The sequence below is a fragment of the Primulina tabacum genome, chromosome 6, assembly GCF_025594145.1.
Source record: "Primulina tabacum isolate GXHZ01 chromosome 6, ASM2559414v2, whole genome shotgun sequence".
In the NCBI taxonomy this organism is placed as follows: domain Eukaryota; kingdom Viridiplantae; phylum Streptophyta; class Magnoliopsida; order Lamiales; family Gesneriaceae; genus Primulina; species Primulina tabacum.
This window is the reverse complement of record NC_134555.1, coordinates 37220127-37238447: the sequence shown is the minus strand read 5'-3', so window position 1 is coordinate 37238447 and position 18321 is coordinate 37220127. Positions and strand designations below refer to the sequence as shown.

General features: G+C 33.5%; 1 protein-coding gene and 1 long non-coding RNA gene across 2 annotated transcripts; both read right to left on the bottom strand.

The window, feature by feature from the left end:
- Positions 1 to 5265: 5265 nt before the first annotated feature.
- Positions 5266 to 7565, bottom strand: LOC142548172 (uncharacterized). Its single transcript, XR_012820927.1, has 2 exons — positions 7327 to 7565; positions 5266 to 5429 (listed from the first exon to the last, which is right to left on the bottom strand). It is a non-coding gene; the product is annotated as an uncharacterized LOC142548172 (long non-coding RNA).
- Positions 7566 to 12582: 5017 nt separating this feature from the next.
- Positions 12583 to 13113, bottom strand: LOC142550232 (cell wall / vacuolar inhibitor of fructosidase 2-like). Its single transcript, XM_075659470.1, has one exon. The coding sequence runs from the start codon at positions 13111 to 13113 to the stop codon at positions 12583 to 12585; it is 531 nt and encodes a 176-aa protein (XP_075515585.1).
- Positions 13114 to 18321: the final 5208 nt, after the last annotated feature.

The following is an 18321-nucleotide window of genomic DNA, read 5'->3' as shown; positions in this document are numbered from 1 at the left end:
AATGTTATTTCAGAAGTGCTCGCATATAGGGGCGGGTCCAGGATTCAAAATTACCTCGGGCTAGCTCCGTCTCATGTTGTATTTAATAAAATAATAATTAACTAAAAAATTTAAAATAAAAAATATGTAAACATTTACATCATAAAAATTTAGAACAAAATTATTTAATATTTAATACCTTCAAAAACATGGAGCTAAAACACTACTGAAGTTGTGCTCTTCGATTCTTCTTAGAATAAAACTCATTAATTATTAAATCGATATCAATTTTTTTTCAACCAAATCTCGTTCGATGTAGATTACCATAGGATCTCCGAAAAACTCTGCTTCCATCTTGTTACGAAGAGCTGTTTTAACAAGTTTCATTGCTGAAAATGCTCGTTCCGTTGTTGATATAGAAACGTGGAGAGTTTAAACAAGACGAATCAACCTGTCAAGTAAATAAATATATTATATTCGATAACTAAGTAAACGACGTAGATAAAAATATATAAATCACTTGTCAATCAAATCGTAGGTTCCTGACTTATTTGTCTCAAATAATCTTCGACATAATTCAGAAATAGTTGATAAATTCTGAAATCTTTCATGGCCAACAACATCAGGTTTATAATGATCCAATTGTATTCTCAAATGATGCAAATCTTGTAAATCGAAATCAAGATAATAGAATTTCTCAGCAAGTCGATAGATATGATCAACATTAAAAAGTTTAAAGTTTTCTTTAGGTTCCAAAGCAGAACTAAGTTTAAGAAGTTCAACTGCCTCATCCTTGAATCTATTATTAAGCTCTTCAACTTGAAATATATTGCAGCTGTAAATACATCAAATCGATAACGGTGATCAACTGTGATTGAATCATTATGTTGACAAGAACGACCTGTACCAGATTTATAACGAGTTTCCATGTGAGGTATCTCAATGTCATACTTGACACAAACTTCTTTCACATGACCAAGTAAGAAATCAAATCCTTCTTCTCTCAAAGTACGAAGCAAAGTTTTAGTCGTTGAAACATAATCCATTGCACTTAAAATATCTAGAGATTTCTCTTGCAATGCTCGACAAAGCATATTTGTTATCCCCATTATCCTATGCATCAAGCGTAATATGAATATGAAATCAAAAGACTTCATCGCAATCAATGCACCACTAGCTTCACCACGAATGGAATTAGAAGCTCCATCATTCACCATATTTTCTAACACGGTAATCACAGAGCTATACATATCAATCATGCTACAAAGTGAGTCGAAATTATAACCCCAACGAGTCTTTCCAGGTCGTAATAAATTTCCAATTTGCTTATATCCTCTACTTGTATCACGTTCACCAGTAGCTACCATATGCGCTTCAATTCTTTGAACAGAATGTAACTCACCGTGCCGTTTAGGAGATGCATTGATGAGATTACAAATGGAATTTAATTTTGAAAAGAATAACCAAATGGATACCTCTTTTTCAGCAGCTGCCGTTAATGCTAGTTGAAGCCGATGAGCAACACAACGTACATAATATGAACACGAGCAATCTTTCAAGAAAATAGCCTGCAATCCATTCCAAGAACCGCACATATTGCTAGCACCATCATATCCCTGTCCACGCATGTTGTGGATATGCAAGCCATAACGACCAAGTGCATCAGATATTTCTTGCTTAAGTGTTGCAGCAGTTGTATCTGTCACGTGTAAAATGGCAAAGAATCGCAATCGTAAAAAGCCTTCAGTATCCACAAATCTTAATACAATAACCATATGTTCCTTGTTAGATGTATCTCTCGCTTCATCAACTAAAATGTAGAATTTTGCATCCCCAATTTCTTTACGAATCTTGGCTCCCACTTGGTTGAAAATGATATTCAAGACATCTTTCTGAATATCTGGTGAAGTATACTTTGCATTCTTAGGAGCTTTCTCTAAGACGATGTCCCCAATACCCTTATTCATTTTTCCTATAAAATTTATCATCTCGATAAAATTTCCACGATTATTAGAAGATTGATATTCATCATGCCCTCTAAATGCGCATGCTTGCAAAGTGAGCCATCGAATGCTTTCAATAGTTGCAGTAAGCCGCAATCTATTCTTCTGTTTTTCTTATGGAGATTGTGCATTTATCACTCTGTCAATATGACGAGATATGTTCATCAAATTATCAAGATATTCCACAGTATTGTTATGTGGCGAAGTATTACATATTATATGCATAAAAAATGCGCATCTATCGCCATCATTAACTCGCTTCCAATATTTGAATCCATCAATTGTAAATGCAGGATCACGAAGATGCTTATGTTCAAACAAGAAGCATGGAAAACAAATTGCAGCATCTTTCGAAGGAGAGTACTCTAACCAAGTAAATTTTTTGAACCGATGACTTTGGAATCGTCGAGTTTGACTTCCAAATTTGGTCGGTGGATACTTTTTCTTAATTGGTTGATATGGCTCCATCTTGATATAAGTTCGTCTAATTTCATCCATTTGATTAACATGATATTTCCATATCAGAGTACATAATGCCGGATCAGGTTCAAGAGAACTAACATCAACATCAATTCTAGGAGATTTGTTAAGTTGTTGATCACTGGGATTTGAGACATCAATATTGGATGGAGAATGGTCCTAACTTGCAGATGTCTGCTCTTTTTGTTAAAAAAATGAGTCGATGGTTTTCCTTTTCTTCATTCTTGGGTTTCTTTTCTCCTTGGTGCCGTCTACACCATAAAATATAACTTTAGTTTAACTTATTATGGCTAACTGAATCAAATCAACATTACCAACATTAAATAATTGTTATTTAATTCAATAAATCTCGAATAATTATAATTATTTCAAAACAATTCCGAAGTTAATATTTGACAATCTTAAGGCATAATATATTTAAATATAAAATTTTTACAGCCTTATAAGTTCGAAAATCCCATTTACATAATTCTGAATTTTTCAAAAATTCCTACAAAATTCCATAAATTCGAATTTATATTTTCTATAGCATCTAAACATCCAAATAATAAATAATCAACACTAAAAATCGAAAGTCCCCAATATTAAATCTGAAAATTCGAAATAATGCTCAAATATATTCAAAAAAAATATCAATACCATCAATCGGCTTAAATATAATACCTACAATCAACAATTTAATATATATCAATTATCGGAATTCAAAAAAACCAAAATAACCAAATTTCGAAACACTAAACTTTGAAATTACCTTTAAAATTCGAAAGCTAACTAAGAACAACAAGAACGAGCTGTAGAAAGTCTAACACTAAGATTTCATCATGATTTTCGGTGAAAACGATGACCGATGGGCGACGGAAAATTTCAAGACGACAAAGAAACTTCGAAAATTTGGTATTAAAAGAAAGCTTATGTCGTGGGCTTTCCGAATCTACAATCGATTTCGAAAATTGGCGACCGATGATGAAGTTACGGCCATTTGAAGAAATGAAAATTGTGATAGTTTGAGAGATAAGAATGGAGATGACGCAGTAGACAAGTGAAAGAGAGAAAAAAATACAGATTGGGCCTTGGGGCTAATCAACAAATTTTTTAAAATAAAACATATTTATTTTTTTAAAAAAAAATTAGGTGGGACTGGAGTCCAACCCAGCCCTTTATATAGCTACGCCCCTGCGCATAGATACTTATAAATTATTTCACAATATCAAAACTGATATATAATTTTGATACATGCATCTGACAATAATATGCAATAGTTTGTGAATTATTTTAATTTTATGGAATTTGAATTATTTTATTTCATGGAATTCGAATTTTATTAGATATGTTAATATACTCGTAGTAGTTAAAAATGAAATATGGACTTTGTTTTCTTGTGAGACGATCTCATTGATTTTTATTCGTAAGGCGGTTTAACCATGCTCATATTTACAATAAAAAGCAATATTTTTGACATAAAAATTAATAATTTTTCATTGATAACCTAAATAGAATATCAGTCTCACAAAATTAACTCATGAGACCGACTCATAAGAGCTTCTATGATATATATACCTTACATTAAAAAAAATTAATTTCAAATCCTTTAATCCGAACACACTCTCTTAAGATTGCATCTTAGAAATCAAGTAGAAGTGAAATAAATATGTAAATCAATAGATAATATAAAAGCTTATAATTATGACTACTATACCGACAATCAGATCCTATTGGTACTAAATGCCATATTGATCAATATCGTCGCTTGGTTGTTCATGTTACTCAACGGGGAAACTCTATTTAAGGTTCTCACAATTAGACACAAATTTGTTGCACTTTTCTTCATAAAACAACATACTTTTATAATCTCTTTTGGTAAATGCCAAGCTTGCATCTTGAAATTCATTCAACAAGAATTCATACCCCGAGCTCACAAATTATATAAAGATCATGTGTACTCTTGCTATTAGATTTGTATTTCGTCTGTGTCACGAATATAGAATATTTGTATCATATAACAATATTTGTGCGACAAATTTTTTATGCTTTTTATAAGTAATTTAAAATAAATATTTCAAATATAACGTGGATGGTAGAGTTTTGTAAAATTACCGCAAAACTCCATCATCAATACTGCAGCTTCCATTACCTTTATGCTACCTTTGGCAGCAAATAGTGTATCATGTCTCTTATAGTTGTTTATTTAATTTTTCTTAAAAAAAAACATTGGTTGAAACAAGTTGTATCATGTCTCTTGGGATGCTTTCTTAAAAAATATATAACAATGCTCAATATATTTAAAGAGAGCTATATATTCAAGATTCGGGAGGCTTTTCAATAGACATTAAATTACCATCAAATATCATAAATGTTTGACCCCCAATGCATGCAATACTCGAGATTTCCGTAATTTGAAAGAGCTCATGCATGTTATACTTCTCTCAAAACCACCATATGTATATTGTTTGTCTCTTGGGCAGCCTTATTTGCATTTTAAATAATGCAGCCCAACATATTTAAATAGATCTGCATATACGAAACCATTATTTGTATATTGTTTGCTCAAACTATAGTTTTGTACACCGAAATCTGAATACTGAAATGACTCTTCTGTTCAGTACCATCCGTGAGTTGAATCCTTCAAAGATGCAATAAGAACTATGTAACGTCTCACTCATTTTTAAAAGTCTACTGGACATTTTTTTATTGAAAAAATAAAAGCTCGTATTTTCGAAATAACATTTAAAATAATCGTAATTATCTTAACGTAAAAATATTGTAGTTTAAATTAATCAAACGCATCCAAAATCATACATGAACGTAAACGTATAAAAATCTTAAAAATCATTAACGTATGAAAATATTCATCTCCTCTCAATCTCATAAATTTTAATGCGGAACACATGTGGTCCTCGGGTCGTGTCACCTTACCAGGTCTGCCTACTCAGAGTTCGACACCTCCAGTCTTCTCATCATTAAGCTCACCTGCATCACACACGCCTAGTGAGTCTAAATACTCAACACACATGTACCAGGAATAACAAGTACATATACATAGCACACAGCAGTGAAAAATATCATACTCAACATATCTTTCATGAATTTAAAAGCATAACGTAAACGTGTCGTGTAAAATCGTATCGTTTCAAAGAATGTCGTCTCATGTCATCATATACGTATACGTGTCGTGTAAAATCGTATCGTGTCAAAGCATGTCATCTCATGTCAGCATATACGTATACGTGTCGTGTAAAATCGTATCTTGTCAAAGCATGTCATCTCATGTCATCATATACGTATACGTGTCGTGTAAAATCATATCGTATTAAAGCATGTCATCTCATATCATCATATACATATACATTTTCTTTTTAATTGAATTCAGTTCATTAGTTGTGACTTTCGTATCAGCTCTATCGATGGATCCATCTACGTATAACCACGGTACCGGGCGGTGAGGACATCAGCGACACTCTCACCCGTCAACTGAGCCTTGGCCTATCATATCATCATATCATGTCAATGGAAATACGATCGTCGGGCTCCTTCTGGGGCCTTCTCCCGTAAACGGGCTCCCTCTGGGGCCTTTTTCCTCACGATATCTCCAATCATATCATCGTATACATATACATCGTCAGTCATAACCAACTCTCATCTTTCAAAAATATCATCATATTCACCACTTAATAAAAATATGCATATACATAATTTTTTCTTTAAACCAAGCATGCAACGTATATTTTCATAAAATCTTAAAAATCGTGAATCATGATGCGTGAAAATTTAAAATATCATGAATTTGTGCTCAGGGCGCTGCCTTGACCAAAATCTCACCCTGGGTGCAAAATGACCATTTTGCCCCTCGAACCCAAAAATTATTGTTTAACCCCTGGACCTCTAATTTCACGTTTTTGATATTTTCTTAATTTCATTGACTCTAACATGTCCCAAATAATTATTTAAGCCTACATGAATTTTCCCATATTTTTATTTGGCTTAAATCGATGATTTTTAAATTAATATTTATAAATGTCCCAAAACATATTTAAAATCATTCCTAGGTAAACTCGAGCTCATTTCATAACTTAACCAAATTGGTTTAAAACTTGGACCGAAACTTAACCAAAACTTTCCCACTTTTTACCATACCTTAAAAACACTGTAATGCTCCTAATTTTATAATATCAGACCCAAAAAATATCTGCTTATATTCCAGGAAAAGAACAAAACTCTCGCCCCCACCCTTTGTATAAACATCTTCCAACACATGGCCCCAATTCTTAATTATTTCGGTCCCAGCTTCTTCAGCACCTAACCGACCCTTATGGCTCACCATTAGGACCCTAATGAACCTTCTAAACTAAGCCCAACCAAAATGTAAAGCTTTTGCACAAGCCATACGCAGAACCGATTGAACCTAGGACCTTCCTCTCGATCAAGCTCTACCTCCCAAGACCGAGCTTCTCCCTTAACCAAGCACCCATGGCTCACTTCTAACCTCTTACCAGACTTTACAAGGACTGAGACATAGTTTCCAGCCCATGCACGACCGAACCCTTCCTAACACCGACCGAACCATTTCTTCCCCATAACACTCACCATCCCCGATCGGCCCTCAAGAATTCACACCTAGATCGATCTAGCTTAGTATCCAGCTTATAATCCCTTTCTTTTTCGGTGCTAACAGCCTCTCATCACACAGTACAGCAATCCCCTTGCAACATTTTAGAGAAAACGTGAGTAGTGAACAAAAGATGCATGTATTTGTACAAAAACCGAGGGATCTCCATGATATGCTTTGGATCGAGAATTCCACAACAAATAAACATAATACAGCATGTATATAACGTGTATGATGCAGCAATAAAAATACATGGCGTGCCTTTGATGTTAAGAAGCTCGAAATCTTGAGGAGACGCGGGTCGGGGAGCGACGGAGAAGCGGGGAAGGAGCTTGCTTGAGAGGAAATGGAGATGGCCGAGGAATTTCTCTTTGAAATAAAATGGTAGCCGAAGCCTTTGCTGGAGAAATAATGTTGAAAAGGAGAGAGAAAGGTGGTGGGAAAAGGAGTGTCGGTTGATGGTAAATTAAATGATGCAGGTAGTCATTAATTAATTATTAAACAAATAGCTAATGTTCTCTAAATAGTTTAATTAAAAGCTTAAAAAATTTTAAGTCCAATAAACTTAAAAATAAGCTCATTAAATCCAAACACGCTCCAAAAAATATTTCGTGTTGGAAAGATTTTGAAAATATTAGCCGAACTCTCAAAAATTTCTCCGATTCGCTAAAATTTGTGTACCGATAAAAATTAAAATCTTGCGGTTAAAAATACCCAATAAATCCCAATTATTGAAAAATACCTTTAAAACATCTTAAATTAATATTTAAAAAAAATCATGTAATTAAAATAATTTTCCTGAAAATTTTCCGGTCTCCGTTCCTCGTTCGAGCGCGAAATGAACTTAAAAAAATCTAATACATGAACTTATAAAAGGTATGGAATAAATTATAACATGCATGAATTATGCATAAAAATAATTAAACACAAATTAATAAAATAAACATGCATTTTATGCTTTAAAAGAATTTAATAAAATATCAAAAAAATTTAATAATTTGCATGCAAATGGTTCACGTGGACTTTTCGATTTTTGGGACATTACAATGAACTAAAACTTAGATTGATTCGCTGCTACGAACTACCTGCAAATGAAAACGAGGTATTTAGTTTGAATGTGTCTTTCATGACCAAGAAGTAAGAAATATCTGCTCCTATTTGTAATCAATTTAATTATTATGCATTCGCTAATGAGATAGTTTTTTTTCTTTTTATATTAAAAGGTTCATAGATATATGAAATCATAAAGTTTTCTGTAATGGAAATGATTAATCAGCTAAAACTAAAGTTTGTGAGGTTTTCAAAGATACATTTCCCACCATGATGTATGAATTCAAATCTTTTCAAACACTATCAACATCGGATGTAGTGGGTGAATCGGCACTTTTTAAGTTTGTTTATAATTTTGTTTTTACTGTAATTGATCCAAATATTTTTTCCTTACTCTTTGATTTGTTTTGAAGATTCATTGGAAGATTGATGGCAATAGATTCCCCATAAAATAAAGAATTTGGTGGATGTGTTACAAAATTTATTAACATTGTTTTGGAATACGCATATTAAATGTTAATAATCAATTTCATCACCGATCACGCTGTTTTCTAATATATTTGCATAAAAAAATTTAAAAAATAGGAGTGGCGCAGAGGAAATGGGACTGCGTCGTTGAAAAGTGCTGGGTTGGAGATGCCATTGGGAGTTGGATGTGCTGCCCAAAAAACGGAGTCTGAAGGAACATCAGTACAAGGACGACTTCATTGGGAACTTGACATCTAAGACCAGAAAAAAAAAACTCAAGTAACTTCTCAAAGATTTGTTCAAAAGATGCAGATACATTATCTTTCGACTAAATGAAGATTGACATTGGTTCTCATTGTTTTTTAATACAGTGTTGGAAATTTGAATCAAATTTAGAATTTGAATAAAAATTATGTCTCATGAATGTGAGAGTGTCTTTTGGCTCTCCAATTCTTGAGTTGGTTGTGGCTCATTATTGTGGAAGTGTCTTTTGACTTTCCACATTCTTGAGTTAATTGAAGACTTTTGGCTCTTCATATTCTTGAGTTAATGAGAAGATTAATTGAGTTAATTAATCTTGCATGACTCTTGGTGTGCACTTTGGGGATTATAAATAGTGTTCATTTCCTCATTCCATATGCATAAAATGGTTTTTACAAACACTCAAGATCTCTTTTAAGCATTCTCTTGCATTTCATAGTGTTAGCTTTCCATTTGGCCTCCGTTAAATTTCAGTGATAAAGTGAAGGTATGTTTTCGATTCGTCAGTGTAGTTACTTCGTGCTAAGTTGCTGCATGGTTTTGCCGTTGTATCTTGGGAAACAGTTGTCCGTCGAGATCTTCGAAGCACCATCGGAGGGGACAAATCTGTTTTAAGGAAAATGTACTTCGTATATGACTCGGTTTGATTTACTGTTTTATTGTTGTTATTTTATACACGATATTCGTACTTTCAATAGTATGCTCATTTTCGTATACTGATTTTGATTGTCGACTACCGAGACCTCAACAAGGCCTGCCCAAAGGATGAATTCCCTCTGCCGAACATGGATATACTTACTCATCGATAGTGGTTCGCAAACTTTTCATTTATAGATTGATATATTGAGTATAATTAAATAAAGATGGCTCCTGTAGATGCAGCTCTGTCTGTATCTTTACGAGATTGCTTTCGTTCCCTACTTCTATATTTTGTTATTAGCAATTTGGCTAACAATAACAAGAAATTCAAAATCATGAATTCGATGATTGATTCCATGTATTCTGGAACAACAAGATCCTATTGTGGCCACTATCATGTCCGACGAAAAAGTCTTGTTCATGGATTCACGAAAATGCGCAGAAACAATGTTGAAAACTAATCTTGAATATTTATATGGATCCAATGGTTATGCTGGAAAAGAAATTAATCTTCTGAGAATATTTTTGGATTTGATATGTTTGTATTTTTGTTAATTGTCTCAAGTTTGCTAGTCTCAAATGTTTGGAAGTAGACTACTTATTTTGACTCATCTCCTGTACATTGTTCATATTTGATATCAAGTGTCAATTAATGCCTTACCCAAAGAATGAAAAAGGAGGCACAATATTTGACTTTTCAAGCACAAAACGCACCAAATACAATACAAAATCTTCACCCAAAATACAAATGTATCTTGTTGGTCTAGATGCACATGAGGTGGCCGGGTTACTAATAGTTTTTTAAGATACCGATACCATTCACTACCTAGAGGAAGCACATTTAACACCGAAACATGTAATGTTAAATATTTAATAATTCTGCAAATATAATGCAACTAAACAAACATAAAATTTGTACCGACGATTTCGAAATATACCCTTCATAAATCATAAAATAAGCTCCACAAATACCATCATTCTAATAAATAAAAATCCTCAAAAACATCCATGCAACTTGACAATCCAAGCATAGAGTCACATTTTTAAATAAAAATAATTTCGACCAAATAAATCCAAGCATAGAGGCAATGTGACCCGAAGGCCGATATTCAAAGCTTGTGATCAGTCAAGTTGGCAGAGGCACCTCGAACCGAAGGTTTACATACAAAGTCCGTAATCAGTCAAGTTGGCAGAGGCATCATGACCCAATGGCCAACATCCAAATCCCGAAATCGGTCAAGTTGGTAGAGGTAATCCAACCCAAAAGCTGACATCCAAAGTTCCTAATCAATCAAGTTGACAGAGACGTTCCGACCCAAAGGCCAAGCTATTGAAATTGCAAATATGATAGCTACAGATATTCGCGAGATACGTACTAATCTTAATCATACGATTTCCATTAATAAAAAAAGTCACATCATTATCACTTATTTGAACATATTGATTCATCTTGTTTTTACTGCAATAACAGAACGATCATTCTCAGCTACGAAACATCTTAAAACCTCTCTCCGAAATAATGTGGAAGAATAGTTCTTGACGGATTGTATGACTGGCTAGATTGAAAGAGAGTTTACTACAAAGTTAAACACTGATTCAATAATTGATGAGTTTTATTCAATAAAAAACGGCATGACACATCTTCAATAGTTTATATCTGATTCTTGTCATTATGTAATATTTGTACGTAGTTAATAAAAAATATTTTGTAAGTGTTCCTAGATTATAAAATAGTCTTTTATTATACTTTAATTTTTGAACATTTGATTTATATTATTTTAAGTTGTTTATCATATCATTCAGCCCAGAATCAAAAAATTTCTGGTTACGTCGTAGTCTATTGCCTTTTGGTGGTTATTAATTAACAAGTATGCCGTTTTTCAATATTGTTTTCTATATTTTATTTCTACATATATTTGTAAAAAAAAAATCATTTTATCTTTTTTGTTTTGTTTTTCATTACAAAACAATGCAATATACAAGTACATAATACGTACACCGAGATATCGGTAAGCATAAACAAATGTATCATTTTAATTTGGTACATTGTAGACAGGTTCTTGAATTGAAGTTATAAAAATATATACTATAAATCGATTTTATTATTATTTATTTTTTTTGTGGAAAGAATAATCCACCTGGTGTAACCGTGTTTTGTATCCAGTAAATTTCACGCAAGTATTTTTTTATTATTTATTTTGATGTACGTATTTTATGTTATTGAATAAGACATTCTACATTTGTCAAAATTCCTAGATCCGATGATACTTGCATGGAACTCAATTTTGTTAACGACTTATCAAAATATTAAAACCACGAACCTAATAAATATCATGTTGAAATCTTTCTATACTTTTCCATTGATTTTTTGCACTTGATATAATATTTATTTATTATCAATTTTAAAATAAAGTGTAATATAGTTTTATACTGAATATATTTTTGTGCAAAGTGTAACTATATATATCGGAATTTTTTTTCCCATCAAACTTTTATTATATTGTGCTTTATTTTATCATCAAAGTTAAAAATATTATAGAGAAGGGGCATTTTAAGAAAGTAAATTTTTGTGAGTTTTAGATACAAAAAATAATTACTTTAAGACTATGTTATTTGGAAATTCATTAAAAACTAGTGGATGGGCACACGCGATTCGTGTAGCTAAAGAATAGGTTTCTTGTGAGACTGTCTCACGAATCTTTATCTGTGAGACGGGTCAACGCTATCGATATTCACAATAAAAAGTAATACTCTTAACATAAAAAGTAATACTTTTTCATGGATGACCCAAATAAGAGATCTGTCTCACAAAATACGACCCGTGAGACCGTCTCACACAAGTTGTTGCCGTAACTAAAATACGAAATAATTATGATAAATGTGGTATCACTCAAAATTAATGGATTAATATTGGTACTTATGATATTGAATCCTTTATGTAAGATTCGGTGGATAAGTTCAATTCGATAATTCTTAATTCGCGAAAACTGATAAAGAAATCTCAATTCTTGTGTGTTATCAGTGTATCAAAATTACATCATAACGATTGTGTTTTTGTACGAATTATAAGATTATACGTCATTGTTTTATCCAACATGGCTATCGGCCGCCGGTAATAAGCTCGCCACTAACTTGTGACATACGAACCAACACCCTCATATGTGCGTTCATGACATCCAAGTTAGACACTCTCGACCCTATAACAAATTGACAGTCACTCACAAATCTGTCACATTTATCCTCGTAAAACAACATGTTCCTATAATCTCCTCGACCAAATGCCAAGTTTGCATTAACAAATTCATCCCCCAACAACCCATATCCTTCCTCACAAACTACCAAAAGATTTTTTGTGGTCGTGTTCTTCTGTTCTTGTTTTACTTTAGATATGAAAATACGAGTATCTGTAGCATATGACAGCGTCTGGGTGATAGCGATCTGGCACAGTCCTTTAATATCTAAAGTTGGCGAGTATAAGTTCTTGTTGAAAACATGCACACAATACTTGAAATCATCCGTTCCTTGACAAATTTTCCTGATCAATCCTTGAGTATCGCCTGACGAATGCTGAAGCAGAAGAAAATGAAAAACCATCAGTGCCCAGAAGGATGGAGGAAATAAAGACCTCATTTGTAAATTTTTCTTGGGATTAATTGGAGTTGTTGATTCTTTTTTCTTTTTTCTTGTTTCATTTTTTTGGTTGATGGAGGGATAAATATATAGTAGGAACTCTGTTTGAATAATTAATTTTTTACTTGAAAATTTTGCAGAATTCTGACTGACCATTGAATTCTACAAGCAATAGATATTTAATATAATACTACTAAGTTTGACTGTTTGAGCAATTCAAGAATAGATTTCATAAATTTGAAATTGAATTAATAATGTTAATATAGTAAATAATTAGATTTTCCTCGTAATTTTTTTTACTTTAATTTACCAACAGAACTAGCTTTTGCATAAAAATCTTGCAATTAGCAACGGAACTAGCGATTGACATAACTTCTGTTGTTATTTTTCATGAACAATTGAAATAATGAAATTTTATTTTTAAAATCTTGACGACATAAATTTAATTAAGTCTATTCTTAATTAGGGACGACCATATAAGTAATTCTGTCATTAAAATTTAAAAATATGTATGTGAAAGACAAGTCTTTATGACAGAATAACTAGTTCCTTGTTGTAAATAATTTTTTTAGATTTCTATAACTGCGTAATGGTGTGAAATTAGTTTAATCCAAGTGAAAATTGATCGACAAGTCTGTTCCCGCTCGTAACATAAATTTTAGGATCGAGTTTTTAAATGATATAATGTACTTTCTCACGCTCCGAAACCGAGACGCATCATCGACGTTGTTTAACAATTTAAAATAACGATAAAACAAGCCATGTGATACATAAAACAACCAAAAGTCGGTTTATTACATAAATTAAAACTATTTTTACAGTGCTTAACATAAATGCGGAAGCGATAATGTAATGAAAAATAAAACTAAAATTGATGCTTGAAACTTCATATCTCGAACTTGATCATCAGCCCCAAAACAATATGTGTTGTTCATCGTCTTCCGATTGATCTTCACCCTTATCTAGCGAGGGAAGTAGGGGGTGAATGTTTATAGAAACACTCAACATGTACATGTAGGAACAATCGTACACAAGAATATTGAAATATACATATAATATGAGTTCAAAGGTGAAATATCACAGAATATATCACAACATGAATCAAGACATGAGACAAACAAAATTCGAAACAAAACATATCAAAACAAAGGACTATTATTCAACTCTTTATCCATTACATACTGATCAGCCTCTAATTATTACTCCTCTAAGAGGTGAGGTCATATATCTATTATTATAACCCACCATAACAGGACCTTATCTTATCATATTCCTGAAATTTCCTTAACACTTTTAATTCGAATCCTAACAATGTGTTTTCAAGATTTTATAGTATAACAGATGAATCACGCTAAACGAAACTTATACGAATCAAATTATTTTAAACAAGTAGTGTACGGTTGAGTTTTAAAAAAAACACCATTATTTTAAAACACACACACACACACATATATATATAAGTCCACTTACCTGATCTTAAGTTGAGAATAATATGAACAAAGTTGTCGGAAAGGTCGCTAAAGTTGACAAAATTCTTGGACAACAACTCTTCTTTGAGAACTCGAAAGTGATTGTCTTTCCTTGCTTGAAGTGAACACAAGTTTGCTTGGAAATTGAAGGATTGTTTGCTGGGCATCTTTGGGATGCTTCAAACAAAATTTTCTCCAATGAGCTGCAATAGCTCGTGTTCTAAGAATATTAATAACGATGAATTAAATCGAGTTTGGTTAAAAATCAAGCGGAAGAACCTCGAAGTAATCCTTCGTGAAGAAGACTGTTGTATTAGAAAGCATTTTATCTTATGTAAACTGAATAACCGAAAAGGGACAGATTAGTTTTTGCATTCATCAGTTCAGTTATGGTGACAACTGAACTGATGGATACTCTAACTGATCCAAACAGTTTAAAAACAATAGTTAGACAGTTAAAAACACAAGATATGTTTATGAATGTTCGGAGACTTCAACTGCTCTTATGTCACCCCTTCTACCGCCTCGGGTAGGATCCACTAGAAGACTTTGATTTATACAAACACTTGTACAAACCCACTCAGCTAGGACTTACCCACTGCCTAAACTGAACTCCTAGACTTAGACTGAAGGCAGCACCTTCCATTCTACACTTCTTTAATGTCTATGTGAGAAAGACTGTATTTGAGTGGTTGAGAGTGTTTGTGTGTGTGAGAACTGAACAGGATGTTCTCACACACTGAGGGAAATACGCTTCTAATCTAAGCTGATCTATCTGTGAAGAGTTCCCTCAACTTTGCTGAAGGCTTCTCTTAAGCTGATAAAACTTTGAAGCGTGCCCTTTTCTTTTCTCTCTTGAGTTGTGTATATTTGAGTCTTCACTGATCTTCTCTTTATATAGGCGGAAAAACTGATCGTACAGTGAGACTCATTTATTTTATTCGTTGCATCTTGAATTCGTTTCTTGGACTTTGTGTCTCGACTTTTCGACTGCCCTTCTGAAACGTTTTTGTCTTTAATGTTCTGATGCAACGTCCATTACTGTCCTTTGACTGGGTAATGGATTTGTACCTTCACGTACAGCAGGATTCCACTTGAAAGAGTTTGTCTTCATCCATAACTAAAAGATTCTAACTGAAACTTCGAACTGGTCAGTGGAACTGATCTTTCAGTTGGGCTGGTGAAATCAGTTGACTCGTCAGTTGAACTGATTTCACACTTGTTCAGTTGGACTGATCAGCTGGGTTTCTTCATCCGTTGAACACTCCTTCGGCTGGCCAGGCTTCTGAGGTTTTCCTGCTGAATCACCTATCAACTGGACAATCAGCTGGACTGCTCAATTGACGTAACCAGTTAGACTTATTCATTTCGTGCGTTCAGTTGGGTCTTTAGTTTTGCGATGTAAACATCTCGTGAGTGAACCTAGATGCTGCACACTAAGGTAGATCATTAGTAACACGATTAACAAGTTTTGTTATCATCAAAATCAAGATTACGAACTTCAAAAGTTCCAACAATCTCCTCCTTTTTGATGATTACAAAACCTGAGCAGTTAAGCGCAATATATTCAGTTCGAGGGTTAGCAAGTTCAAATATCATTAAAGGCTCCCCCTTTATAACCGAATTTAATGAAATTAAGATAACCAAAAGCTCCATCTCCAAAACTGAGTTAAAACCTTTTAAAAGAGATGGACATAATTAAGAAACTACTTTTCAGTTGATGAAAAGGAAAGAATTTTTCTTAACAACTGAGTTTTAAAACTGATTGATAATATTTTTAGATTGAGAGAAAAACAAGAAGCTCCCCCTCAAAAACTGAATAAAAACCCGTATCTAAAAGATATTTATATAGTCATTCATTCAGATATTATAATCATTCAAGCATTGTAGACAAGAGATTTGGAAATATCCATTTAGTCACAATAAAACACAGTTGAACAAATACAATGTTTATTTAAATAAATTTTCTTGTATTTACATCTGAGTACATGCATCAGCTGAACAAGAAAGATTACTACAATGGTAGCATATTTTAAACAACATCTTATATCAGTTGGTTTGTGTGACAGAACTGGATATACCATCAACTAGTTGCTTGAATGCTTGAACTGCTGCATCGGTTGTGAGTTCATTTTGCTAGAGAAACGAGTTAAACTGCTTGAACTTGACTTCTTAGCAAACTAACTGGTCGAGCAGACTCTGACTAGGCTCAACTGGAATGCAGCTGGTGATTTAATCATCCAACATCCCAGCATGGATGAGTTTCGTCTGAAGAACAGCTGACCTGGTAGGCTTGCAACTGAAGACTTGTTCAAGGAGCAATTTAGCTGTGCATCTTTGCAGATGATTCTCAGTCCCCTGCAAGCTAATTAAAACCCCTAAGTAAAGAGTCTAAAGAAGTGGCTGCAATATTTGTCACAGAGCCAATCCTCTCAACTCTTTGCTAAAGAGCGACATATAAATATTTTCAAATAGTTTTGAAAATCATATGAGATACTTTTAAATAGTTTTTAACACTATTTTAAAGTAAGATTTTAAAACACAGTTTTCTTCAAATGTTCTTCTTAGAACAACCCGCTCTGATACCAATTGGAGGATCGTTTGCTGGGCATCTTTGGGATGCTTCAAACAAAATATTCTCCAATGAGCTGCAATAGCTCATGTTCTAAGAATATTAACACCGATGAATTAAATCGAGTTTGGTTAAAAACCAAGCGGAAGAAACTCGAAGTAATCCTTCGTGAAGAAGACTGTTATATTAGAAAGCATTTTATCCTATGTAAACTGAATAATCGAAAAGGGACAGATTAGTTTTTGCATTCATCAGTTCAGTTATGGTGACAACTGAACTGATGGATACTCTAACTGATCCAAACAGTTTAAAAATAATAGTTAGACAGTTAAAAACACAAGATATGTTTATGGATGTCCGGAGACTTCAACTGCTCCTACGTCACCCCTTCTACCGCCTCGGGTAGGATCCACTAGAAGACTTTGATTTATACAAACACTTGTACAAACCCACTCAGCTAGGACTTACCCATTGCCTAAACTGAAATCTTAGACTTAGACTGAAGGCAGCACCTTCCAGTCAACACTTCTTTAATGTCTATGTGAGAAAGACTACATACACAAGTTTAACGTCTTTGTGCAAGACTGTATTGAGTGGTTGAGAGTGTTTGTGTGTGTGAGAATTGAACAGGATGTTCTCACACACTGAGGGAAATACGCTTCTAATCTAAGTTGATCTATCTGTGAAGAGTTCCCTCGATTGGGCTGAATGCTTCTCTTAAGCTGATAAGACTTTGAAGCGTGCCCTTTTCTTCTCTCTCTTGAGTTGTGTATATTTGAGTCTTCACTGATATTCTCTTTATATAGGCGGGAAAACTGATCGTACAGTGAGCCTCATTTATTATATCTGTTGCATCTTGAATTCGTTTCTTGGACTTTGTGTCTCGACTTTTCGACTGCCTTTCTGAAACGTTTTTGTCTTTAATGTTCTGATGCAACGTCCATTACTGTCCTTTGACTGGGTAATGGATTTGTACCTTCACGTACAACTGGATTCCACTTGAAAGAGTTTGTCATCATCCATAACTGTAAGATTCTAAATGATACTTCGAATTGGTCAGTTGAACTGATCTTTCAGTTGGGCTGGTGAAATCAGTTGACTCGTCAGTTGAACTGATTTCACACTTGTTCAGTTGGACTGATCAGCTGGGTTTCTTCATCAGTTGAA

Coding starts and splice junctions, on each gene's coding strand:
- LOC142550232 (XM_075659470.1), bottom strand. CDS start 13,113: ATGAGGTCTTTATTTCCTCCATCCTTCTGGGCACTGATGGTTTTTCAT.